Here is a 27,639-nt window from a genome sequence, read left to right as displayed (position 1 = left end):
ATCCGCCTTAATGTTCCCTGCAAGCTTCTTCTCGTACTCCATTTTCCCTGTCCTAATCAAACCCTTTGTCCTCCTCTGCTGAGTTCTAAATTTCTCCCAGTCCCCAGGTTCGCTGCTATTTCTGGCCAATTTGTATGCCACTTCCTTGGCTTTAATACTATCCCTGATTTCCCTAGATAGCCACGGTTGAGCCACCTTCCCCTTTTTATTTTTACGCCAGACAGGAATGTACAATTGTTGTACTTCATCCATGCGGTCTCTAAATGTCTGCCATTGCCCATCCACAGTCAACCCCCTAAGTATCATTCGCCAATCTATCCTAGCCAATTCACGCCTCATACCTTCAAAGTTACCCTTCTTTAAGTTCTGGACCATGGTCTCTGAAATTACTGTTTCATTCTCCATCCTAATGCAGAATTCCACCATATTATGGTCACTCTTCCCCAAGGGGCCTCGCACAATGAGATTGCTAATTAATCCTCTCTCATTACACAACACCCAGTCTAAGATGGCCTCCCCCCTAGTTGGTTCCTCAACATATTGGTCTAGAAAACCATCCCTTATGCACTCCAGGAAATCCTCCTCCACCGTATTGCTTCCAGTTTGGCTAGCCCAATCTATGTGCATATTAAAGTCACCCATTATAACTGCTACACCTTTATTGCATGCACCCCTAATTTCCTGTTTGATGCCCTCCCCAACATCCCTATTACTGTTTGGAGGTCTGTACACAACTCCTACTAACGTTTTTTGCCCTTTGGTGTTCTGCAGCTCTACCCATATAGATTCCACATCATCCAAGCTAATGTCTTTCCTAACTATTGCATTAATCTCCTCTTTAACCAGCAATGCTACCCCACCTCCTTTTCCTTTTATTCTATCCTTCCTGAATGTTGAATACCCCTGAATGTTGAGTTCCCAGCCCTGATCATCCTGGAGCCACGTCTCCGTAATCCCAATCACATCATATTTGTTAACATCTATTTGCACAATTAATTCATCCACCTTATTGCGGATACTCCTTGCATTAAGACACAAAGCCTTCAGGCTTGTTTTATTAACACCCTTTGTCCTTTTAGAATTTTGCTGTACAGTGGCCCTTTTTGTTCTTTGCCTTGGGTTTCTCTGCCCTACACTTTTCCTCATCTCCTTTCTGTCTTTTGCTTTTGGCTCCTTTTTGTTTCCCTCTGTCTCCCTGCATTGGTTCCCATCCCCCTGCCATATTAGTTTACATCCTCCCCAACAGCACTAGCAAACACTCCCCCTAGGACATTGGTTCCAGTCCTGCCCAGGTGCAGACCGTCCGGTTTGTACTGGTCCCACCTCCCCCAGAACCGGTCCCAATGCCCCAGGAATTTGAATCCCTCCCTGCTGCACCACTGCTCAAGCCACGTATTCATCTGCGCTATCCTGCGATTCCTACTCTGACTATCACGTGGCACTGGTAGCAATCCCGAGATTACTACTTTTGAGGTCCTACTTTTTAATTTAGCTCCTATCTCCTTAAATTCGTTTCGTAGGACCTCATCCCTTTTTTTGCCTATGTCGTTGGTACCAATGTGCACCACGACAACTGGCTGTTCTCCCTCCCATTTCAGAATGTCCTGCACCCGCTCCGAGACATCCTTGACCCTTGCACCAGGGAGGCAACATACCATCCTGGAGTCTCGGTTGCGGCCGCAGAAACGCCTATCTATTCCCCTCACAATTGAATCCCCTATCACTATCGCTCTCCCACTCTTTTTCTTGCCCTCCTGTGCAGCAGAGCCAGCCACGGTGCCATGAACTTGGCTGCTGCTGCCCTCCCCTGATGAGTCATTCCCCTCAACAGTACCCAAAGCGGTGTATCTGTTTTGCAGGGGGATGACCGCAGGGGACCCCTGCACTACCTTCCTTGCTCTACTCTTCCTGCTGGTCTTCCATTCCCTATCTGGCTGTGGACCCTTTCCCTGCGGTAAGACCAACTCACTACACGTGATACTCACGTCATTCTCAGCATCGTGGATGCTCCAGAGTAAATCCACCCTCAGCTCCAATTCCGTAACGCGGACCGTCAGGAGCTGGAGGCGGATACACTTCCCGCACACGTAGTCGTCAGGGACACCGGAAGTGTCCCTGAGTTCCCACATGGTACAGGAGGAGCATAACACCCGACCGAGCTCTCCTGCCATGTCTTAACCCTTAGATACACTTAAACTGGTAATAACAATGTTAAAAGTTACTGACCAATATAAGAAGAAAAAGAAAAACTACTCACCAATCACCAGCCAATCACTTACCCCCTAGGCTGTGACGTCACCTTTGTATCTTTGCCTTCTCCCTGTAGCTGCACCGGTACGCCTCTCGCCGACCCCGGACTCGCGCTGCTCCGAGCTCCCGCCTCCTCGACTGACTGCTCGAACTGCCCGACTCCCGCTGGCCTTTATAGGCCTCTCGCCGACTCCGGACTCGCGCTGCTCCGAGCTCCCGCCTCCTCGACTGACTGCTCGAACTGCCCGACTCCCGCTGGCCTTTATAGGCCTCTCGCCGACCCCGGACTCGCGCTGCTCCGAGCTCCCGCCTCCTCGACTGCGGGTATGGATATCCGCGGGTAATGAAATACTCTCCACTTGCTTGGATGAGTGCAGCTCCAATGACATTCAAGAAGCTGGACACCATCCAGGACAAAGCAGCCCGCTTGATTGGCATCCCATCCACTATCTTAAACATTCACTCCCACCACCACCGACGTACCGTAGCTGCAGTGAGTACGATCTACAAGGCTTCTTCGGCATCACCTCCCAACCCGCGACCTCTACCACCTGGAAGAACAAGGACATGGGAACATCATCACCTGAAAGTTCCCATCTAAGTCACACACCATCCTGACTTGGAAGTATATTGTCGTTCCTTCATCGTCGCTGTGTCAAAATCCTGGACCTCCCTCCCAAACATCACAGTGGGTGAACCTTCACCACATGGACTGCAGTCGTTCAAGAAGGCGGCCATAGTGTTGGCTTTGGACAGTATTGGCATAAAGTTGGCCTGCAACATTATACTCAAAAGCCGGATATCCATACCATCACAGAAGTGCACGCACATTTGTGTCTTTCTGCATGAATGAGCTAAAATGGGTTGAATGGCCCTCCTCACCTGTAAATATCTTGTGACCAAAATTGAATTATTTGTTTCACCTTCTCTAGGGCAATTAGAGATGGACAATAATTGCTGGCTTTGCCAGGGACGCCCACATCCCATGAGCAAATTTTAAAAAAAACAGCAGTTGAGAATGTGATCTTTGATCACCAACCTTTCTCCCGGAGATACAATATTAGCTCATTCTTCTAATTGGTCTGTCTCCATATGGAAGGCTTATAGATTTTGTTTTCCAATCTTTCTAAACTGTACTATTTTTGATCTTTGCAGGGGTTGGAGGATTCAGTGGAGCATTGTGCCTGAAGTATCAGACCCTGTGGTAATATTGATAATTCTTACATTTACTAACTCATTTGCAACTGATGTGGCATTTTATGTGTGTATATCGGTTAATGTCTAACATAGATTTGATTTTTGCTGTTTCCAATTAATATCTTTCAAATTTGTTCAGTTAGGGCTAATCCAAATATTTGGTAACCTGAAATTTTAATTTCCAGGAAAGAATGATGAAAATGCACAAAAGAAATTCCAAAATTTCGATGAACAGTCACGAACATAGTGTTGGCTTTGGACAGTATTGGCATAAAGTTGGCCTGCAATATTGTACTCAAAAGCCGGATATCCATACCCGCACAGAAGTGCACGCACATTTGTGTCTTTCTGCATGAATGAGCTAAAATGAGTTGAATGGCCTTCCTCACCTGTAAATAACTTGTGACCAAAATTGAACTCTTTGTTTCCCCCCCCCCAACACCACTTTTGTAATAGGTACACTTTTTAACCTCAATTGTCCTTTTTCCTTCATTATAATTTCTAAAATTTTGCAAAACTGTTCCTCATTTGTGATTGGTTATAATCAGCATCACAAGAACATTAAGAAAATAATTAGCATTTTGGACTATTTTTGTCTCAACCATAACAGCAAACACAAAAGAATATTGTATTTCAGTTAAGACACTGAATTATAGTATAAATGCTCAATAGAGTGGATTGTTCAATGTTTTGCCCTGATATTTACTTGAGAATGTTAGGTTTTGAATACAGAATTTGTTCTTTACAGGAGCCTTCAAAAGAAGATCTCACTGTATCTGAAAAGTTCCAGCTGGTGCTTGATGTCGCACAAAAAGCACAGGTAGTTTGCTAATATACCTTGGAGGCATTTGCACATAATATCTAACAAGAGCACAGATTACTTATTCAATTATAGTGCTATGGTTGAACTGTTAAAATGCATGTTAATTCCTTTGATACATTTTAATCAACTACCCTTATTGTTTTGAAGCTTTTTAAAATGTCAGCTTGGTTCAGTTAATTGTATTCTTGTCCCTGTCAGAAGATTGATGGTTCAAGCCCTACCTCTGATTTAAGCACATAATCTAGGCTGATGTTTCAGTGCAATATTGAAGGAGTGCTGCATTATTGGAGGTGCAGTCTTTCACTGATACAGTAAAGTGAGGCCCATCTACCTGGTGGATGCAAGACATATCCTGTACCATTCGAAGAAGAACAAGGAGTTCTCGCAGTGTCTTTGCCAGTATTTCTTTCCTCAATCAACACCCCCAAGAACAGATCAACTGGTCATTCATATCATTGCTGTTTATGGGATCATGCTGTGGGCAAATTAGCTGCTGCGTTTGCCCACATAACAGTAATTACATCTAAAATTACTATATTGACTTTGAAATGCTTTGGGATATCCAGTGAAAGGCATACGTTCTTTCATGAAATCTATAATAATAAACAAAAAAGTAACTCCTATTTTTAATTTACATAAAATTATATTGAATATACAGCACAGAAACCAGCCATTCGGCCCAACTAGTCAGTGCTGTGTGTTTATACTCCACACGCGTCGTCTCCCATTCCATCTACCTCATCTCAGCCTTTCAGCATATCTTTCTATTCCCTTCTCTTTCATGTACATGTCTAGTTTCATTTTGAAAGCATCTAAGCTACTTGCCTCATTCCACATTCTAACCATTCTCTGGTAAAGAAATTTCTCCTTACTTTATTTATAGCCCCTAGTTTTGGATTCTCCCACAAATGGAAACATTCTCTCCACATCTACCCTGTCCAACCCATTAATAAGTTTAAAAACCTCTTATCTATTCTCTTTTCTAAAGAAAGAAACTATCTTTCCCAATAGCTGTAATCTCTTGGTTCTGGTACCATCCTTTTAAATCTTTTTTGCACTTTCACCTGTGCTTCTATGAACTTCTTATAATATGGAAAGCAGAACTGTGCAAGGGTGGCCTGATCAGGGTCCTAAACAAGTTTAACATAACTTCTCTACTTTTAAATTCTATACCCCCTAGTAATAAATCCCAGTGCTTTGTTAGCATGTTTAATTGCTTTTCTGACCTGCGATGCTGCTTTTAATGATTTGTTCACCTGTATCACTAGATCCCTTTGCTGTTCTATCCCATTCAGTTTCTTATTTTCTAAGGTGTAGGTGATGTTTCTGTATTTTATCAATTAACACATATATCTGTATTTAAGTTCGTTTGTCACTTAACTGACAAGCTTTATAATGTCTTACTGTATTATGTTGCATTCTTCCTCAGTGTTAGCTATACACCATCCCCGTCCAACCCCCACCCCCACCCCACACAGAGTTTGGTATCATCTGCAAATGTTGCTATTGAATTGCTTGTTTCCAAGTCCAAATCATTAATGTTAATTTAAAATGAGAGTGGTCCTAGCACGATCCTCGTGGAACACCGCTTTCTACTTTCCTCCAATCTGAATAACTACCCTTTTACCCCTACTCTCTGCTTTCTATTTTTTTTCTCCCCAAATTGCTATCCATTGAGCTATTTTCCCCTGACTCCACATGCCCTAATCTTTGCCATGAGCCTATCGTGTGGTACCTTATCAGAGCCTTTTGAAAAATCCAAGTGTATGGCATCTACTGCATTATCCATGTCTATTCTTTCCATTATCTCCAAGAAATTCTGCCAAGTTAGTTTAGCATGATTTACCCTTTTGGAATCAATGCTGATTTAAAAAAAATACATATTTTCTGTCTAGATGTTCTTCTATCACTTATTTTAGTATAGATTCCAGTATCTTTCCTATTACATACGTTAAATCAACTAGTTTATAGTTCTCAAGATTTGTTCTATCTCCCTTTTTGTATATAGGAACAATATTAGTGCTTACCAGTCCTCTGGCACTAGCTCCTTTTCTATGGAACATTTGGATATATAAACTAGTGCCTCTGCTATCTCCTCCCTAATTTCCTTGAGTATGCCTGGGTGCATACCATCCAGACCTGGGGTTTTATCCTCTTTTTAGTTTTGCTAGTTTATCAATTATTTTATCCTAACTGTATTAAAATTCTTTGTTCATCCTCAAGTGAAGTGTCTATTTCATTATCTTCTTTAGTAAAAACTTAAGCAAAGTAGTTATTCAATACTTCTGCCATTTCTCTGTCATTGCCTGAGAGTTTATCTTGCTTATCCTTTAGTGACTTTAATTTTCCTTTTTGTTATTTGTGTCTACAGCCACTTTATTTATTTTTATGTTCTTTTGATTTTGATTTGATTTTGTAATTTCTCTTTGTCTTCCTGATGTTTTTTAAATCTTGTCTCCTAAGTTCATCGTATTCTCTATTGCCCTCTCCTTTAGTATCTAAGTACTTCTTGTATGTATTTTTCTTTAGATCAATTTTTTCTTTAGTTCTTTATTCACCCATGGTGTCCCATAATTAGTTTGCTTGTTTTTAGCTTTTAGTGGCATGCGTTTCTCTTAACTCCATTGATTACCATTTTAAAGATTTCCCACAATTTTTCTGTCTTTGTTTTTCAAGATTTTCTCCCAGTTTACCATCTTTAATTCCAGCCTCATTTCCTCATAATTTGCTCTTTTCAAACCTGTTACCTTAGTATTTGTCCTATTTATGCCACACTCGATCCAAATCTTGAATCTTATGGTGTTGTGATCACTACTACTAAGATGCTCTCTACTCTTTCTTCTCCTATCTGTTCATTGATACACTCATGTGCAAGAAAAGTCATTCATCTCAGTCTTAAAAAGTAGCACCACAGCATATGTAGAATGTACAGCTTGAGTGCAAATATACCCCAATTGTCAAAATGTTAAGCCTGTGAATTGTATTTTCTGAGCAGGCAGTGCCAGAAATGAAATTACTCCGAAACATCCTAGTGCAGCATATTATAGTGCTAAAATTAAATCCAGGTGTGCTGGAGATGTGAAAAAATACATAGAAAATGTGCAATGTGCAGCCACTCAATCAGCATCTGAAAGAAAAAGGTTAACATTTGCAGTGTGACCTTTTGTATGCAGTTGAGAAGATCCTATTTATGTGATTTGAGAGCGATGTCACAGGATGGGACAAGCAGGAGAATTTTCTTTTTAAACTCACTTTGTTACTTAGGACAATTGCATTGAAATGTTTCAATAAGTAATTACAAAGTATGTTTTAAGCAGGGTTCAGTTACAGAGACGAATGAATACTTCACTGTTGGGACTATACCCAATAAGGCCATGCTTGCTCTGTCCCAAATTTGGCGATCTTCAGATAAATTGTGAAGAAAATAAGTCCCGTTTTGTTGAATGTTATTTGTTTTGATTTGTTTTAGAACTTTGAAAATGTAATATTTGTTACAATAGGTGGGTAAATTTAAATAAATATTTGTTCATTTTGGACATTTAAGTGGATAAACGGATTCATGAATAGGTGTGGGGAAAAATAAATTGCCATTTTACAAAGTTGTATGTTGAGTCTTTTTAATTAATAGATTTCATTCTGCTTATCTTGAAATTATTTTTGAAATCTAGAGTTTCCATTGTCCTTTGGAATTGAATGTACTAAAATTAAATATTATTTTACTGGATAATGTTTTTCTGTTAGCTGTATAAAATTAGTTTTGCACTTTCCAAGCCAATGTATGCATATACTGTCATAAAGGTGTAATGTTGTACCCATTCATAATAGTTGGATTCTTTTTCATATTTTAAGTGGATTCAATTTTCAAAAAATTAAATTACAGAATCTGTTTGGCAAGATGGCGGATGTACTAGAAAAAATTAAAAAGTAAGTTTTTCAATCACTCAAGTTCTATACTAAATTTGTTTACTGAAAAGAACAACTTCATGATAATTTGTGCCACATATTGTAATCTCTGTTTTTTATTTTTACAGCTTATTTATGTGGGTGCATCCAGAAATAACACAGAAGTTGTATATGGGCTTATGGGTCCTCTTTATTGCATCTTGCTTCTTTCCGTACAGAATTCTGGGCCTCTTTATAGGTAAATGAATGCCATACAATTATCTTTTTCTACAGCTTTTAATTAATTTCAACTGTAAAGTCTAACAGCTGGTCACCTTGAATGCAATTGACATGTTTAGTGTCCTTGGGATGAAATATCACTTAAAAAATGGCTATTCCAAAGTTAAATGGTGCCTTGCGCATATGAATGTTCTGGCAACAGTATTTAGGAGCATGTAAGTCTGCAAATACTGATGCATGACCTCAGTAATATAAATAGATCTGACCACTAAAAGTGCATCTTGCTGGCTATGCATAAGAGTGAGTAAATGGGAGAACAGGATAGTGTTTGGCTGTGGTGCTCTCAAGGTTGAATTACTTTCCAACACTCGCTGTCAAGGCTCACTCATGAATAATGGTTACATGGCCAAGATAGCAGAGAGCCGCTGCTACTTGTGGCACTCTTGCCCAATCAGGTTTCTGACCCTGCCATAGCACTCAAATGGCCCTTATCTAAGTAACAAATGACATCCTATGTGACTGTGATCATAGTAAGCTATCTCTCCTCAACCTTCTTGACCTGTCTGCAGCCTTTGACACGGTTGACCACGCTTTCCTTCTCCAATGCCTCCATCATCCAACTAGGTGGGACTACCTTCGCCTGCTTCCATTCTTATCTAGCCAGTTGCAGCCAGAGAATCACATGCAATGGCTTCCCTTCTTACTCTTGCATCATTACCTCTGGAGTCCCCCAAGAATCTATCCTTGGCCCCTTCCTATTTCTCATCTACATGTTGCCCTTCAACGACATCATCCAAAAACACAATGTGAGGTTCCACATGTATGCTGATGACACCCAGCTCTATCTCACCAGCATCTATCTCAACTCCTCCACTGTCTTTGATTTGTCATGCTGCTTGTCTGACATCCAGTCCTGGATAAGCAGAAATTTCCTCCAACTAAATATTGGGAAGAATGAAACCATTGCCTTTGGTCCCTGCCACTAACTCGGTTCTCTACCCACTCACCATCCAGCTCCCTAGTCACTGAGGCTGAACCAGACTGTTTGCAACCTTGGTGCCCTTTTTGACTCCGAGATGAACTTCTGACCACATATCTGATCCAACACAAAGATCGCCTATTTCCACCTCTAACATCGCCCATCTCAGCTCATCTGCTGACAACCTCATCCATGCCTTTGTTACCTCTAGACTTGACTATTCAAGTGCTTTTCTGGCTGGCCTCCTATCTTTCACTCTCCATAAACTTGAACTCATTCAATACTCTACAGCCTGTATCCGAACTCGCACCTAGTCCAGTTCACCCATCACTCCTGAGCTCGTTGATCTAAATCGGCTTCCGGTTCGGCAATGTCTCAATTTTAAAATTCTCATCCTTGTTTTGAAATCCCTCCCTCCCTATCTCTGTAGCCTCCTACAGCCCTCTAAGAACTTTGAACTCCTCCAATTCTGGCCTCTTGCGTATCCCTGATTTTAATTGCTCCACCATTGGCAGCTGTGCTGATGATGGGCCTTAAGCTCTGGAATTCCCTCCCTAGGCCTGTCTGCCTCTCTATCTCGCTCTCCTCCTTTTGAGATGCTCCTTAAAATCTACCTCTTTGGTCTTCTGTCCTAATATCTCCTGATGTGGTTCGGTGTCAAATTTAGTTTGATAATGTTCCTGTGAAGCACCTTGGGACATTTTACTCTGTTAAACATGCTTATATAAATGCAAGTTGTTATACAGCAGCATTTTTAACTGAGTAAGTTGTTCAGCATCCTCAGTGCATGTATGTGATTATTCCCGCTTCTCCAGTTACCAAAAATTCAACTCCCAACTATTTTTTTCCTTGCACAACAATTTGTTTTCTCACTGCCTGAAAGGGAATGAAGTGCAGAAAGGGTATCTATTCCCTTAAAAGTTTAACAGCAAATGTGTATGGTGTTTGTTTGCAATGCCAGGGCGGAGACACTTTTGGTCTTGACCTGCTTCCTCCAGCATTGGTTACCCTTTGACCCAGCCTATAATCACAACTCGTTTAAAGTTCAGAGACTGCTCCCATTTGGGTTACCAGAGGTTTCCAGTCATCATTTGGCAGTTGGGTGTTCCATTGCTGTTGATGCTGTTTTCAACAAACAAAGCAATTGTTTAGATTCAGATCAACCTCGAAGATTAGTTTTACTGACCATGCCTTGTGGCTCAATATTTGTTCGATGGCACCAGAATTTATCCCATAAAAGTAGGATGTTAGTAATACACTTTTATGTCTCTGTTTTCTGCCATCAAAATCTTTAAATGCAATCAGTATAAGGTGGTTTGATGCTTCCTCAGCCAAAGATGGTAATAGCACAGTAGGGCTATCCCATCCTAGAATGCCCTTGGAAGTATGTGGAATCACCTGAGGTTAGTATGTTGCTGAAGATCAGGCAAATGTTCCCTTCCACTCTGAAGATGAAGGTGAGGAAGAGAGAATAATGAGGACAAGAACCATAGATGACAAGTTTTGTTTTCAGGCCATGGAATACTTGTTAAGGCGTATTTAGGTGAACGCCTTTAGATGTGTTGTATACTAAGATATCATGCCAGCTTGTGTGTTGTTGGCCCCAGGCTTACCCTGGGAAATTTAAAGATCATTTAATGGACCTTGTAGAAATTGCTGTTGAGTGTCATTTTCAAAGGTTTAATCTGTCCCCTTGCAAACAGTTGACAGAAGATTTTTTGTTTTTTTATGTCGAGTAGTTGAGCTGGCAGTGGTACAGTCCACATCTTATCCACTCTGCTTTGTGTCTCAACTTCCAGTTGCACTAAAACCTGAAAGCCTGATGGTTTTTCAAAGGTACAGCTAGTTCTTTTGTGTAGAAAAAAGCTTCAGTCCCTCTGGAAAGTTAGCCCAGTCAAGTGGAGGGAGACAGGATGAGAAACTGCATTTTTAAGGTCCCTAGGATGCATACAGTGGGTCAAATTTATGCATAAGCAGTCAGCTCTGCAGCTCTGTTAGTATAAGTATATTCAAGTGATAGTCCTCTGGTGGAAGACAGGCAATATCCTACTGTATATGGATGCTGAAAGTCTAAGAATAGAGAAGACACACTGGAGGTAATCTATCATTTCTGTAGCTCACTTTCCACTTCCTTATGATAAAATATTACACTAATTGAATTTTTCTCGGAGCTTTCATTTGTACAGTAATTAATAAGCATGTCAAAATAATCCACTGGACAGTAAGTGGCTTTGTTTGAGAATTGTTGAATAATTTGACTACAGTGAGCCTAATGTGCTGTAATTTGGATCGAATAAAAATGTTTCATATAACCAACTGTGTATAAGCAGGCTGAATGTGTATTACTGTAGAAGATAAGAAGCAAATTTCTGTCTTAAGTGCACTTTACTATTTATATCCTTTTGCTGTTCAACATTATATCCTTTAGAAGAGGTCTTAATTATTGTAAACCAATGGGTTGCATCATTCTGTTTCAGGACTTTATGCAGGAGTAAAGTTTTTCCTCATTGACTTCATCTTCAAACGATGTCCAAGGCTTCGAGAGAAATATGATACTCCTTACATTGTGTGGAAGAATTTGCCCACAGACCCTCAGCTGAAAGAAAGATCAAATGCTGTACTGGCGAGGCGGGTAGGTACTTGTGGTGAAATGATCTGCTGTTTGATTTTTTTAACAAAATCTAACCCATGGTCCTGGCTAGTGGCTAGAACACGGACAGTTAACCATATATTTGAATTTGTTTTTTTACATGTTATTGTACTGATCACATTTGCAGTTTGAACAATATCTGCTAACAAAATGATTAACACTACAAAAGTCTTGTGCGGTTACAAATATTGTTAAACCCTCATTGCAATCTCTGCAGAACCAACTGCACCAAAAGTACTTCCTAAATTTTACTTGGTATCTGTTGTTAAAAGCCAAGATGAACAATACAAGAAAAATCTAATCATTTTTCCTTGATTGAAAGGAGTAATTTGTTGTTCCAGCCATTGATCAGTGCTCTTAACGAGTTTCAAATTTAGTTTGTGTATGTGTGTGTGTGTGTGTGAGTGAGAAAGTGCTGGGCTAGATATAATTTAGAAATTTAATTGTTTAAATTTAGCACCTTGTAGAGTAGCCATGACATAATCTGTTGTCTCTGTTACATATGTTTTGTTGTTTCTTTTCCTGCTAGCTGTCAGGGTTTGAAAAGGTAGGGTTTAAGTCTCTAAAAAATTTTAAGTATATTGTGTACTTTTTAAATTGTCTGTAATTATAAATTAGATATTATTGGGTGAAGTGTGATCTAGTTGAAAATTGTTGTCCTGTATTGTCTTGTCTGTTTTAGTACTGTTAAATAGTAATTTTCTGTTCATGGAAAGTTGCAAATGACGAAAGGTGTTTTTGAAAGTGTGATTTTAAAAATTATTAAGCGAAATCATCTGATGCAGTTGATCGTAGGTTAATTCCATGTTATTTTTGAGATTACAACTTTGTAGCTTTTTATCTTTTATCCCTTAAATGCAGCATTTCCCTGGTGCATAGTCTACTATCAGCTAGTTGCTTATTACTGATTGCTTAAAATGAATTTCTAATAATTTGAATTATAACTGTATAGTTTAAAGTAAAGAGCACTAAAATGCTTTCCCTTGAATCATAACCATTGAATCTGTTGCATCTTGTTCTATTTTAGTGTCAATGATGTATTGACTTTTTTAATGATAGAACTGTATGCTAAAGGTTAATGTGTCACATGATCTGCCTAATGTGTACTGTGTAAAGATCACATAGTATTGATTCATTGCGTAGCATTCAGAGATCAATTTTTTTTTTCGCAGCTTTATAATAAAAATATTGACATTACTGCAATGTATCTCGGCTAATCTGTAGAGCTTCCAAATCCAGAAAAAAGCAGTTTAAAAACAGAAACACCAAAGTACCTTGAGGATTGAAAACAATCTTTGGCAATAAACTGGTGGTTTTAATGTTAGCTGACAATCAGAAAATCTGAAAGGCTATATTATTAAATCTTTAATCCGATGCAAGTAATTTTCGTGGTTAATTTTCTTTAAAGTGTCATCCCAGTGTAACTCCTTTTAGTCTCTTGTTACTCAGTCTTTGTACTGCTATATCCTGCATTACAGTTTTCCACTTCATTTCCCTCAATTTTTTTGCGAAAATGAGGAAAGTTGCTAATATGCAACAATTTCTTTTTACTTTAAAAAGAATTGAATCCCTATTCATCAGTAAAGCACATAGCAAGGAAGAGAAGATAGGTGGAGAGGTTAAGAATAAGTATTCCATAGCCTAGACCTAGATAGCTGGTGGGACGAAAGGTTTTTTGAATACAAATAAGAGCAGAATTAGAGAAATGCAGAGTTCTTTGAGGTTTTCAAGACTGGAGAAAGTTACAGAGATAGATAGGCCATGAAGGGATTGGAATACAAGGATGAGAATTTTAAGTGTGAGGTATTAGGGAACCGAGGGCAAAGGTAGGTTAACGAGCACAGAGGTGATGGGCGAGTGGGACTTGGTGCAGGATACCATATGGGCAGCAGAGTTTTTGATGAGCTGAAGTTTATGGAGGGTGGTGGATGGTATGCTGGCTAGATGAGCAATTAATTAGTTGAGTCTGGAGGTGACAAACCCATGGATGTGGGTTTCGGCAGCAGAGGAGTTGAGGCAGAGACAGAGACGGCCAACGTTCCAGAGATGGAAGTCTTTGTTATAGAGGGGCTATGGGGCTGGAAACTCAGCTCGTGGTCGAATAGAATGCTTGATGTTACACAAAGTCTGGTCCATCCTGAGACAGTGGCCAGCGAGGGGGATGGAATCAATCGCAAGGGTACAGAGTTTGTGGCGGGGTCCAAAGACGATCTTTGGTCTTCCCAATATTTAACTGGAAGAGATTGCAGCTCATCCAGAACTGGATGTCGGACAAGCAGTCTGAACGTTGGACCTTCCTGGTCTGTTTGGTTAAGATGCAAAACCTCATCTCTGAGCCATTGTGGGAGCTTTGTGATGTAATTTGTGTAGCTAAAATATGTTTCAAATTGGTGGTCAAATTGTCTTCTCTAGTCAGCTAATGAATGCAGGTAAGAAGTAGAAAGTTAAAAGGGTTTATTTTCTGAAAAGGGTTTTTGTTGAGCTCTTTCTAACTATTTAAAATTTTTTTTAGAAATAGCCAAAATCTGAGACCAATGTGGATTCCGCAATTTTGCGGCCGGGGTGGGACATCCACACCAGGCGCAGGAAGTCCCACCCACCTTCGGTTATCACTCCCAAATGGGGCATAACCGAATTTCGCCCCCATTAATTTCTGCTTGACATTATACTGCTGCTGTTCTTAGATTCTGTTGAAGTTCCTAATGTAGATTGTATAGCACCCTCCAGTGGCACATGTTTTTTAGCTGCCTTGTTAAATACTGCACTGAAATATCCCCTAAAAAAGATAAACTTTTCTGAATCTTCAGTAAATGCATGTTTCAATTACTATGTGCTGTTAGTTTTAATTCCATATAGCTGTTTTAAAGAATAGCACCATTTGATACTTAAATACTTGAGTTTTAATTTTTTTTTTAAAAAACAGCTTTGTTCGTTTTCATTGGAACAGGTTAGTTGTGTGAATCATGCAGAATTTGCTTAGCTCCTTTTCCTGCATGTGTAAAGTAACGTGTTGTAGTATAGTATGGGACTGAGTAACAACGTGGATTAGCATACTGGTTTCTCCCTTCTGAGAATTTGTTTTGAATCCAGCCCAGGATGATGGGAAACTCTTCCCCATTGTGATGACTGTATGGGTACGATATGAAATAACTTCTCTGCCTACTTCCTAGTGCTTGGATATTTACATTACAAAACAGCTCATTATTTGACACAACGTGGCACTAAATTGGAGAGACTGTAAAAATTCCCTAAAATTTAAGAATATTACAAAGAAACCTGAATTGTTCTAGTTATTCACAAAATGTCAAATTGGTGAGTTTTGTATTTGCAGGATTGTAGAGTGGTCATCTTATTCAGTCCGATCTAACATTCCATACCTCTGATTTCATAGTGCAGCCTTTAAAATAGAAATTTCTTTGTACAAATGCATAACGTTTTTTGATTGGGATAGAGGAGCTGTCAATATGTGTTTCAATGTAATATATCTTATTAAGTTTGTTTGTAAACAAAGAATGGTTTCCCAAACAATTTTTCATAAAAATAATTGTAACCATTTCAAACTGTTGCACCCACAATTTGATAGGTTTTTTCCCCTGGCTTTGTCATGTCACCAGATTCCATTTTTTATTACCACTTTTCCCCCTCTTTCCCCCCCCCCCCCCCCCACTAGTTTTCTCTCCTGTTCTGTTGAGCACACACATGTAATATGTTTAAAAGCACTCATTTGTTTTTAGTAAAGTCATTTTCAAGATACATCAAGGGGAAAAATGCAGGAAACTGAAATAGCCCAGAGGAAGAAATTAGCACCCCAGCTTAATTTGCTGTCCGTTTAAAAAAAAAAAATCACATGTGGCATGATGAGCTCCACTCCTGAATTCCCAACATGTGCTCCTTCGCTGTGATGTTCTATACTAGGAGCACAAGTTCATAAAATGTACCCAATTGGTTCAGAAACGACCTAGAAATTTACAAATTTTGTAACTATCTTGAGTAATTAATATTGTTTAAAATCCCACTAGGGAAATAATGCATTTTAAATGTTATACTGATAGTAATTCAGTCTAGCGAGCTTTTTCTGGATGGATGAGTTCACTAAGGTCAGTTGATCTTCCTCGTCTCTATCTTGTGGATACATAGTTTTTCAGATTCTAACATCTTTGAATTATTGAATACATAAGCAATAGAAAAGAGAAGGTATCAGCAATTATATGCTGGTTAAAAAAGACACAAAGAGGTGACTTGGCCATCGGACTGAATGGGATAATGTGCTGAAACTCTTCTATCCTGCAAGTTTTGACCGGCATGGTGAAACCAATGGTGAAAAGTTCAAAGAAATATGAAAAGACAAAGTTTAAAATAATGGAGAGAGTTTAATTTTAAAAATTGATTGCAAATGTTGCTAATTTAAAAAAAAAACTTCATTAATAATTGAATGCTATAATACAAATATGACTTGCAACCATGTTTCTCTATTTTCTGGAAAGCCGATAAGTAAAATGAGAGGGGAGGGGAGTTCTATTAATCAGCCAATGGTTAACTTAAGCCATGTAATTTCAAGTAAAGCTGCATATGACCCACCCCCCCTTAATTGTGATATTTACACAGATTCCAACGGTTGTGTCAAGATCCAACGTTACTTCCAACAGCCTGTCTGTGTATAGCAGGGAGGATGACGGTGCACGTTCACACAGCTCCAAAAAAAGCAGCTTCAGTGAGATCTTCAGTTTGGCAGAGAATGAACGCCCTTTACCAGGTAGGTACAGCAGTATTGATTTATAATATATTAAAATCGGTGATTCCATTTACAAATGCTTTAGAAACTCCTATGTCAGGGTCTGTCAATAGAAAAATCGATGTTAAGTGTTAATATTTAGATGTAGTACCTTGTATGCTTATAGGTAGTGCTGTGTGTGGTTTGTTTTGAATACTAAATTTGTGTAAAGTTAACTGCTAAAACAATGGGCTCAATTTTCCCAATGCCGTTTTTTGAGCGTATTGCCTGAGTTACGCCCATTTTATGTTAAGCCCCAATTACTGCAAAAAATAAGTAGCAAATTTCCCCGTTCTATTTTTTGAAATTGGCACTGTGCAGCCTGTCCTGTAGCTTCGGGGGATGGAGCCGAATGTTTGCGCTGAAAAAATGGTGCCCCCCCCCCTCCCGTGCATGTGCGAAAAATAAAAGGCCGTTTTTGACATGATTGCTTTGGGCGCGCATGCTTAGTGTAGCTCCCAGTCTGCATTTGGCCATTTTTAAAGAGTCAGTTGTGTGTGAGAACTTTAATTCTCATTGGAAAAGTAGGAGCTGCAATACAAGGTGCAACGCGGCTCAAGGACCAAGAATTTCTTACAGGATAAAGTGGAGGCACTGATTACTGTAACTGAAGCCAGATGACACAAGCTGGACACTAGCAGAGGTCACATAAAAGTTTTACCAAAAGAAATGAAGAGACGCTGGGACCAATTTGCAGAAGATTACTGTGCAATGGTGACCACCCCAAGGTCTGGAAGCCAGTGCAGAAAGAAATGGCAGGACCTTGGTCAAATAGTTAGTGTAAGTAATATTTTCATTTATTCACTAAAATTGTAAATGTGACCACCTGTATATGTCCCACCCAGCAGAAAGACACCCTCTCTAAAAAGTTATATTTTCATCTTTGCAGAGGAAGGTGACACACAACAAACGGGGAAAAAACTCTCAGGAGTCATCCCGGCAAATCTGCAGCCACTAACGCCCTTGAACGAGAGGGTCGCTGCTTTGATGGATCCTGCCTGGAGAAAAGCAACCACCACTGCACAAGCTGGGTCCACACGAGGGAGAGAGCAAGTCCTGCAAATGCCACAGTCTGGCTTTGCTAAATGTTAAGTACTGCGTGGGCTAGCCATGCATCAATTCATGAGGTTGTCTCCGTCAGCTACGCTTCGGTTGATGCAATGTGCTATCATTCATCATGGTCCTTCAAATCAGCCTACTGTCTGCGCTGTGTGAGCCTACTCATGCCATCCACCCTGCCCCCTCTTCTGCTAACCATTTGTCTGTTCTGTTATATTTTACAGAACTTGAGGCCAACCCTGACGATGCAGAAGAAGATTCAGACACTGACTAGCTTGAAGAGGAGAACATCTTCTGATTCCACTTTCCAGACCAAGAATATGGGGGTGAGGGGGTGGGCGGGTGATGGATGAAACCCCCACTGTTATACTCATTTTGGAGGAGGTGCAGGTGCCGCCCATCGCGCTGCCAGCCCCTTTCCTGAGTGGTACAAGTATTGCTGGGACATTCCATGGTTTCCCACAGTCTGAGGCTGGGGATTCCAGTGGGGAGCAGCGAGGCACACCCAGGGCCCCACTGTCCAAGGCTGTGAGTCCCAGTGGGATGCAGCGAGCCACACCCAGGGTGAGGAGGCGCTCTCCTGAGGTGCAGGATCTAACAGATGTGGTTCACATGATGGCAATGAATGCGGAAAGCATTGACCTTACGCGATCACTCCTGGACACCATCAGTGGGGTGGGTGATGAGGTATCTGGACTGTCGGGAGAAGTAACAACACTCTCACGAGAAATGGGAACATGAGGGAAGGAATGTCTCAGGCAGCGGATGCAGTGTCGGTGCACATGAGGGAGGGAATGTCACAGGTAGCTGATGCGCTGTCCGTGAACATGAGGGAGGGAATGTTGCAGGTAGTTGAGCCATTGTTGCTCAACATGAGGGAGGGCATGTCAGTTAGTTGACACACTGTCAGGGCACTTGAGGGACGGAATGTCGGAGGTAGCTGCTGCAATAAGGGAACATGCCCAGAACCCGCGCCCATTGGCAGAATCAACTGCCACTCCCACTCCAATCCCCACACCGGCCTCTGAAGAGGCCCAAGCCGGACCTTCCACATTACCACATGCCCCCCCCCCCCCCCAAAAAATCAAGACGTGCGCATTACCCAAGACGTTCAAAAGAATAAGCTTGATACTAACCCGGGAAACGCTGCGTCGCCGCCTGTGGGCAGGGGTGGTGTCAACAAGACCAAGCGCAGTCTTAGAATAAGGTGGAAGAGAGATGGGTGCAGCCTTTCTTTGCTGCTGGTGTTGTTATTGTTGTAACTGTTTTCAAATTAAAAGTTTTTTGTAAGTTATGTAAACTTACCAGTTTAAAAGTTTGTAAGTGACCTTAAATGAAAACTTTAAAGTTTGATACAAGAATATTTTTATTTAAGTTAAGTACAAACAAATGTTTTGTTAAATTTTTGAATAAAATATATTTTAAATTATAACTGAATTATTTCCATTATTTGTTCCATTATTAACACAACACAACATTGCGGAACAGGTCCAAACAGTAAACATGGTCCATTTGGAATAGTTCCCGCTGAGCCTTCAGGCAGCAAAGCGTTCACGGATGAGTTGTTGGCGCAAGGCACAAGCAATCGGTAAAGGGGCACGACGGCCCGCCCTCCTCCGCCATCGTGCTCCAGGTTCAGGTAGTTGAATGGCTTCCTCGTCCTCCTCCTCCTCGTCATCTGCATCTTCCTCCTCATCATCAGCCACTCTCACCTCAGGTGGGCCTTCTACTATCAGCTGCTGCTGCCTCATGATGGCTAAGCTTTGCAGCACACTACAGTGAACTGACAGTCAATCTCAGGGGAGTATTACAAGTAGCCAATGGTCCTCTCTAATGCTGCACACCGCAATGTGTGACATGTTGTATTCCTGGTCAGCTTCTGTCCAGGTTATGCGCAGGAGCATCATGAGCCAGGGTGGCCAGGTTGTCTCCCAGTTGCCAGCTCTGCCCTTCTGGCTGCTGCTGAAACATGGCAGATATAGCGCTCACATAGGATGAATGCATCAGGGGTGCTCCCAGGGTATCTTGCATCAACTGATATGATGCGATGCATGTCGTCACGCACGAGTTGCACATTAATGGAGTGGAAGCCTTTTCTGTTCCTGTACATCTCTGAATCCTCCAAAGGAGCCCGCAAGGCGATGTGGGTACAATCAATGCAGCCCTGTACCTTGGGGAAGCCAGCAATCCTGGAGATACCCACAGCCCTGTCATGCATTGCCTGTGCAGTCATGGGGAACTTTATGTAGTCATTCCTCCGGGCATATAATGCAGCAGTCACCTGCTGAATGCAGATATGTGTTGCATGTTGAGAAATGGCGCACACATCCCCAGTTGTGGCCTGGAATGATCCAGATGCATAGAATGAAAGTGTAGCTGTAACCTTCACTTCAACTGACAAAGCAGTCCTCCTGATGCTTCAAGATTGCAAGTCTGCTTTTACTAAGTCACAGATCTCGGTTACATATCATTCTGGTGCCTGTCTCAATATACCCGTGTTGGTAAGGCCACTTGCCCATCATCCTACGTGCTCCAAGATTCCTCATGCGATGACGTCGAATCAACTGTCTCCTCCGCAGTACCATCGTGCAGAAGGATTGCATGAGGTATGGCATTGTCAATATTGTCCCATGATTAAATTGTACCTTTGCAAGAAGCCCCAAGGTCAACGCCCTAGTATGGACCACACCCAGGTCTGACCATGCATAATGGGCTTGCTTAGATTCTGCTGGCCGATGCTCCGACCCTCGAGCCTGGTTTGGAGACGTTCGGTGGTGGCATGGCACTTAAAAAAAAATCAGAACTTAAAGAATTGCATGAAACTTCCATTTTCTGCGTTTTCAGTTGGAAAAAGTTAAGCTTGATGATGCATATTGATGTGTTCTTGACTCCCTCCAAAACTTCGCCGAACAACAATGGCATCTTTCTGAGCCAATTTTTTGATGTGCGCTGGTTTTTCTTAAGTGCCAGAAGGTTTTTTGGGAGTGGTGACATACGCTGTCCTAGGAGAAATGTAAGTTGGCCAAACTTGCATAATGGTGAAAAACTGGCGCAGACATCAGGTTATGTCCCCTCGGACTCAAAAAAAAACGAACCTAAAAAAATTGTAACTAATTGTTATGCTGGCACACAGTCTTTGGGGAAACTTGGATTTTTAAATTTAGGCCCAAAAAAGCGGCAAAAAACAACACAAATCACTGGGGAAAATTGAGCCCATTAGTTGCAATGGAGTACATTGAGAGTTAATACCAAAAATGCTGGTTAAGTCTGCAAGTAGTTGCAAGCTTTGGTCATCGAATCTTGCTGTGCAGCAGCCTAAATTTTTGAGATGGCAGTCATGCTTGTTTAGATAATTAAAGTAAGGTAGTAATTTAACTTTATTTTCATAAAGTTTTACATGAATTAATAATCAAAACGCATCCCACTGGTAACCTCTTCCTTTTATTTTTTTAATCTCAAGCCACCCACATTAGCTTCTTGAATCCATGGGCCTCTTTCATATGCTGGCATTTAATCAGGCTCCACATGAGCTCTCCATCTCGACTGCAAAAATTCCCCTGCCTACCCAATCGTCACATCCCTCCCCAGTACACCTCTAACCTCTGTTTTACTTAATCTGCTCTCTCCTTCATATTCTCCAGCACATTTGTTATTACCAGAGCTAAATTTTACTAATCGTGTATTAAGTCCATTATAGAAACATAGAAAATAGGTGCAGGAGCAGGCCATTCGGCCTTTTGAGCCTGCACCACCATTTAATATGATCATGGCTGATCATGCAACTTCAATACCCCACTCCTGCCTTCTCTCCATACCTCCTGATCCCTTTAGCCGTAAGGGCCACATCCAACTCCCTTTTGAATATATCCAACGAACTGGACTTAACAACTTTCTGTGGTAGAGAATTGCATAGGTTCTCAATTTTCTGGGTGAAAAAGTTTCTCCTCATCTCAGTCCTAGATGGCTTACCCCTTATCCTTAGACTGTAACCCCTGGTTCTGGACTTCCCCAACATCGGGAACATTCTTTCTGCATCTAACCTGTTCAATCCCGTCAGAATTTTATATGCTTCTATGAGAATCCCTCTCATTTTTCTAAATTCCAGTGACTATAAGCCAAGTCGATCCAGTCTTTCTTCATATATCAGTCCTGCCATCCTGGGAATCAGTCTGGTGAACCGTCGCTGCACTGACTCAATAGCAAGAATGTCCTTCCTCAGATTAGGAGACCAAAACTGCACACAATACTCAAGGTGTTGTCTCACCAAGGCCCTGTACAACTGCAGCAAGACCTCCCTGCTCCTATATTCAAATCCTCTTGCTATGAAGGCCAACGTGCCATTTGCTTTCTTTACTGCCTGCTGTACCTGTATGCCTAATTTCAATGACTGATGTACCTTGACACCCAGGTCTTGTTGCATCTCCCTTTTTACTATTCTGTCACCATTCAGATAATAATCTGCCTTCCTGTTTTTGCCACCAAACTGGATAACCTCATACTTATCCACATTATACCTCATCTGCCATGCATTTGCCCACTCACCTAACCTGTCCAAGTCACCCTGCAGCCTCTTCGCATCCTCCTCACAGCTCACACTGCCACCCAGCTTAGTATCATCTGCAAACTTGGAGATATTACATTCAATTCCTTCGTCTAAATCATTATTATATATATTGTAAATAGCTGGGGTCCCAGCACTAATCCTTGCGGTACCCCACTAGTCACTGCCTGCCATTCTGAAAAGGACCTATTTATTCCCACTCTTTGCTTCCTGTCTGCCAACCAGTTCTCTCTCTATGTCAATACATTACTCCCAATCCCATGTGCCTTAATTTTGCACACTAATCCCTTGTCAAAAGCCTTTTGAAGTCCCAATACACCACATCCACTGGTTCTCCCTTATTCACTCTACTAGTTTCATCCTCAAAAAAATTCTAGAAGATTTGTCGAGCGTGATTTCCCTTTCATAAATCCATGCTGACTTTGACCGATCCTGTCACTGCTTTCCAAATGTGCTGCTATTACATCTTTAATAATTGATTCCAGCAATTTTCCCACCACCGATGTCAGGCTAACTGGTCTATAATTCCCTGTTTTCTCTCCCATCTTTTTTAAAAGTGGGGTTACATTAGTTACCCTCCAATCCATAGGAACTGATCCATAGAAAATAGGTGCAGGAGTAGGCCATTCAGCCCTTCTAGCCTGCACCGCCATTCAATGAGTTCGTTGCTGAACATGCAACTTCAGTATCCCATTCCTGCTTTCTCGCCATACCCCTTGATCCCTCTAGTAGTAAGGACTTCATTTCACTCCTTTTTGAATATATTTAGTGAATTGGCCTCAACAGGTTCACCACTCTCTGGGTGAAGAAGTTTCTCCTCATCTCAATCCTAAATGGCTTACCCCTTATCCTTAGACTGTGAATGACTACCAGGAGTCCATGGAATGTTGGAAAATGACCACCAATGCATCTACTATTTCTATTATGCCTTTTCTCGGTCCCAGTTGAAGACATTCTTTTGTCAATTCTGAACAAAGGTTAATTTTGGAAAACCAAGTTACTCTGTTAGCGTAACCAAACAGAAAATCAGTTCACTTTTCATGAATATACACAATTAAAAAATGCACTCTTTTTCCAGTATGTGAAAATGGCTGGCGCTGCTGTCTAATTAACAGGGACAAGAAGATACCCACCGACTACATTCGCAATGGTTTTCTCTATGTAACAGAAAAGTAGGTAATATTATGAGCTTTCTATAGAGACTCAATAGTGTGTAACAAAAGACTGTTCAATATTGGTACAATTTAACAATTAAGACAAAATCACAAAACATTTGGAACTACTTCAGAAGAAAACAACTAAGTTTTATCTGTTGGGACATAAATATAATGCAAGACAATGGGCCCAAGTTTCGAGCCGCGCCTAGAACGGCGCAGTCCCGACCTGGACGCCCGTTTTTCGCGCCGCAAAGTGCGCCTAAAAAAACCCTCCAGATTCTCCACCTCCCTGCAGGTCCTCTGGCCCTCGGCGCAGCGCAGCAGGAGCTGTAGGGGGCGGAGCGAGGTCCCTGCGCCGAAAACAGTGCCGGGACCTCTACACATGCGCGCTACAGTGGGCACGCAAGTGCAGTAGCTCCAGGCGCCCGAAACTGTGTGGGAGGGACCCGAAGCACGCAGCCCCTAGCCCTGGCCGAATGGCCTCACTGGGGCTGCGTGAATAAGGCTCCTCCCACGGACAAGCTCCTGCTTCCTCCCGACCCGACTCGACTCCTCCCCCCCCCCCCCCCGCCCCGGGCTGGACCCGACCCGACTCCCGCTCCCCCGGACCCGACACCGACCCGACTCCCGCACTCTCCCCCTCCCCCGGACTGGATCCTAACTGACCTCCCTCTCCCTCCCTCCCCCCCGACCCGAACCGAACCGACCTCCCTCCCACCACCCCCCGACCCGACCCAACGCCACCTATCTGTGAATCTGGTGCTGGGGACGGGCCCTGCCCGAAGTCTCGGGCCCGGCCCGTTCAACCTCCCTCCCCCTTCTCCTTTCCCCCCCCCCCCCCCAATCTCCTTCCCCTTCCCTCCCCCCCAATCCCCTTTCCCCCCAAATCCCCTTTCCCCCCCAATCCCCTTTCCCCCCCCAATCCCCTTTCCCCCCCAATCCCCTTTCCCCCCCCCAATCCCCTTTCCCCCCCCAATCCCCTTTCCCCCCCAATCCCCTTTCCCCCCCCAATCCCCTTTCCCCCCCCAATCCCCTTTCCCCCCCCAATCCCCTTTCCCCCCCAATCCCCTTTCCCCCCCAATCCCCTTTCCCCCCCAATCCCCTTTCCCCCCCCAATCCCCTTTCCCCCCCCAATCCCCTTTCCCCCCCAATCCCCTTTCCCCCCAATCCCCTTTCCCCCCCAATCCCCTTTCCCCCCCCAATCCCCTTTCCCCCCCAATCCCCTTTCCCCCCCAATCCCCTTTCCCCCCCAATCCCCTTTCCCCCCCAATCCCCTTTCCCCCCCAATCCCCTTTCCCCCCCAATCCCCTTTCCCCCCCAATCCCCTTTCCCCCCCAATCCCCTTTCCCCCCCAATCCCCTTTCCCCCCCAATCCCCTTTCCCCCCCAATCCCCTTTCCCCCCCCAATCCCCTTTCCCCCCCCAATCCCCTTTCCCCCCAATCCCCTTTCCCCCCCAATCCCCTTTCCCCCCCAATCCCCTTTCCCCCCCAATCCCCTTTCCCCCCCAATCTCCTTTCCCCCCCAATCTCCTTTCCCCCCCAATCCCCTTTCCCCCCCAATCCCCTTTCCCCCCCAATCCCCTTTCCCCCCCAATCCCCTTTCCCCCCCAATCCCCTTTCCCCCCCAATCTCCTTTCCCCCTCCCCCAATCTCCTTCCCCCTCCCCCAATCTCCTTCCCCCTCCCCCAATCTCCTTCCCCCTCCCCCAATCTCCTTCCCCCTCCCCCAATCTCCTTCTCCCCCCCCCAATCTCCTTCACCCCCCCCCAATCTCCTTCACCCCCCCCCAATCTCCTTCACCCCCCCCCAATCTCCTTCTCCCCCCCCCCCCCAATCTCCTTTCCTTCCCCCCCCCCAATCTCCTTTCCTTCCCCCCCCCCCCAACCTCCTTTCCTCCCCCCCCCCCAATCTCCTTCCCCCTCCTCTCGCTGTCAGAAACACAGACACTGACAGACAGAGAATGAGAGACACAGACAGACAGACAGAGAGATAGAGACACTGACAGAGACACACTGCGGGGGCATCCCAGCATGCTGTTGAAGGGCTCCCGGTGCTGCAGTCGGTAAGTAGAAAATGTTTTGTTTTATTGATTTTTTTAAAAAATGATTAATTTTTTTTGATTGATTTATTGGTTGATTTATTGATGTATTTATCATTTATTATTGATGATGGCTCTTTATTTGTAAAACTGAAGTGTTTAATGTTTGTAAACTTCCCTTTAACCCCCCCCCCCCCGCATTCCCTACGCCTGATTTTCTAAAGTGTCGACAAGGTTTTTTCGAGCGTACAAAAATCTTCACTTACTCCATTCTAAGTTAGTTTGGAGTAAGTTTTCACTGACGAAACTTTGAAAACAGGCGTAAGTGGCCAGACACGCCCCCTTTTGAAAAATAAATTCTGTTCCAAAGTGAAACTGTTCTAACTGACTAGGACTGGAGCAAACTAAATGACGAGAATTCCGATTTCTAAGATACTCCGTTCTACACCAGTTGCTCCTAAAAAAATCAGGAGCAAATCATGTGGAAACTTGGGGCCAATATCTTGTCTGAAGAAGATACTGACTAATATTATACTATAATTCGAGATAGTTTCCTTTAACAGTACGTTGCGGAACCAACCCGAGAGCAGGCTATCTTAGATCTGGTACTGTGTAATGAGACAGGATTAATAAATGATCTCCCAGTAGATCCTCTTGGAATGAGTGACCATAGCATTGGTGAATTTCAAATTCAGTTGGAGGGTGAGAAAGTTGGATCTCAAACCAGCGTCCCAAGCTTAAATAAAGGAGACCTCAAAAATATGAGGGCCAAGTTGGCTAACGTGGACTGGGAAAATAGATTAAAGAATGGGACGGTTGATGAGCAGTGGCAGACATTTAAGGAGATATTTCATAACTCGCACCAAAAATATATTCCAATGAGAAGGAAAGACTAAGAGAAGGGACAACCATCCGAGGCTAACTAAGGAAATAAGGGATGGTATCAAATCGAAAACAAGGGCATACAATGTGACCAAGACTAGTGGGAGGCCAGAGGATTGGGAAACTTTTAAAAGTCAGCAAAGAATGACTAAAAAAATGATAGAGGGAAGATAGATTATGAAAGTAAACTAGCACGGAATATAAAAACAGATAGTGAGAGTTTCTACAGGTACATAACAAGGAAAAGAATGGCTAAAGTAAATGTTGGTCCCCTAAAGGATGAGACTGGGAATTAATGGAGAACAGGGAAATGGCAGACGTTGAACAAATATTTTGTATTGGTCTTCGCAGTAGAAGACACTAAAAACACCCCAATAGTGGATAATCAAGGGGTTATAGGGAGGGAGGAACATAATACAATCACTATCACTAAAGAAGTAGTACTCGGTAAAATAATGGGACTAAAGGCGGGTAAGTCCTCTGGACTGATGGTTTATATCCTAGGGTCTTAAAAGAAATGGCTGCAGAGATAGTGGATGCATTGGTTGTGAACTACCAAAATTCCCTGGATTCTGGGGGCGTCCAGCGGATTAGCAAACTGCAAATGTAATGCCCCTATTTAAAAAAAAAAAAGGAGGCAGACAAAAAGCAGGAAACTATAGACCAGTTAGCCTAACATCTTTCGTTGGGAAAATGCTGGAGTTCACTATTAAGGAAGCAGAGTCAGCATGGTTTTATGAAAGGGAAATCATGTTTGACAAATTTGCTGGAGTTCTTTGAGGATGTAACGAGCAGGGTGGATAAGGGGGAACCAGTTGATGTGGTGTATTTGGATTTCCAGAAGGCATTCGATAAGGTGGGCCTTACACTAAACATCCGTAAAACAAAGGTTCTCCACCAGCCTGTCCTCACCGCACAGCACTGCCCCCCAGTCATCAAGATCAACGGCGTGGCTCTGGACACCGTGGACCACTTCCCATATCTCGGGAACCTCCTATCAACAAGAGCAGACATCAACGACGAGATCCAACACCGCCTCCAATGCGGCAGTACAGCCTTCGGCCACCTGAGGAAAAGAGTGTTTGAAGACCAGGCCCTCAAGACTGCCACCAAGCTCATGGTCTACAGTGCTGTAGTAATACCCGCCCTCC

General features: G+C 42.7%; 1 protein-coding gene across 9 annotated transcripts in view; it reads left to right on the top strand.

The window, feature by feature from the left end:
- Window positions 1–27,639, top strand: part of gramd4a (GRAM domain containing 4a) — a 229,354-nt gene that overhangs the window by 178,128 nt on the left and 23,587 nt on the right. For 7 of the 9 annotated variants that reach the window (XM_070897409.1, XM_070897407.1, XM_070897405.1 and 4 more), the window contains 7 exons: window positions 3,406–3,454; window positions 4,196–4,267; window positions 8,151–8,194; window positions 8,302–8,411; window positions 11,849–12,003; window positions 16,627–16,774; window positions 23,491–23,584. In XM_070897409.1, coding sequence (XP_070753510.1) covers window positions 3,406–3,454; window positions 4,196–4,267; window positions 8,151–8,194; window positions 8,302–8,411; window positions 11,849–12,003; window positions 16,627–16,774; window positions 23,491–23,584 — 672 coding nt within the window. Of the gene's footprint in view, window positions 1–3,405; window positions 3,455–4,195; window positions 4,268–8,150; window positions 8,195–8,301; window positions 8,412–11,848; window positions 12,004–16,626; window positions 16,775–17,371; window positions 17,631–17,681; window positions 17,880–18,075; window positions 19,166–23,490; window positions 23,585–27,639 lie in introns of those variants that run through there. The other 2 variants (XR_011596292.1, XM_070897411.1) reach the window with 2 other exon arrangements.

The sequence above is a fragment of the Pristiophorus japonicus genome, chromosome 13, assembly GCF_044704955.1.
Source record: "Pristiophorus japonicus isolate sPriJap1 chromosome 13, sPriJap1.hap1, whole genome shotgun sequence".
NCBI classification, from domain to species: domain Eukaryota; kingdom Metazoa; phylum Chordata; class Chondrichthyes; family Pristiophoridae; genus Pristiophorus; species Pristiophorus japonicus.
This window is presented reverse-complemented; position numbering and strand designations above follow the sequence as displayed.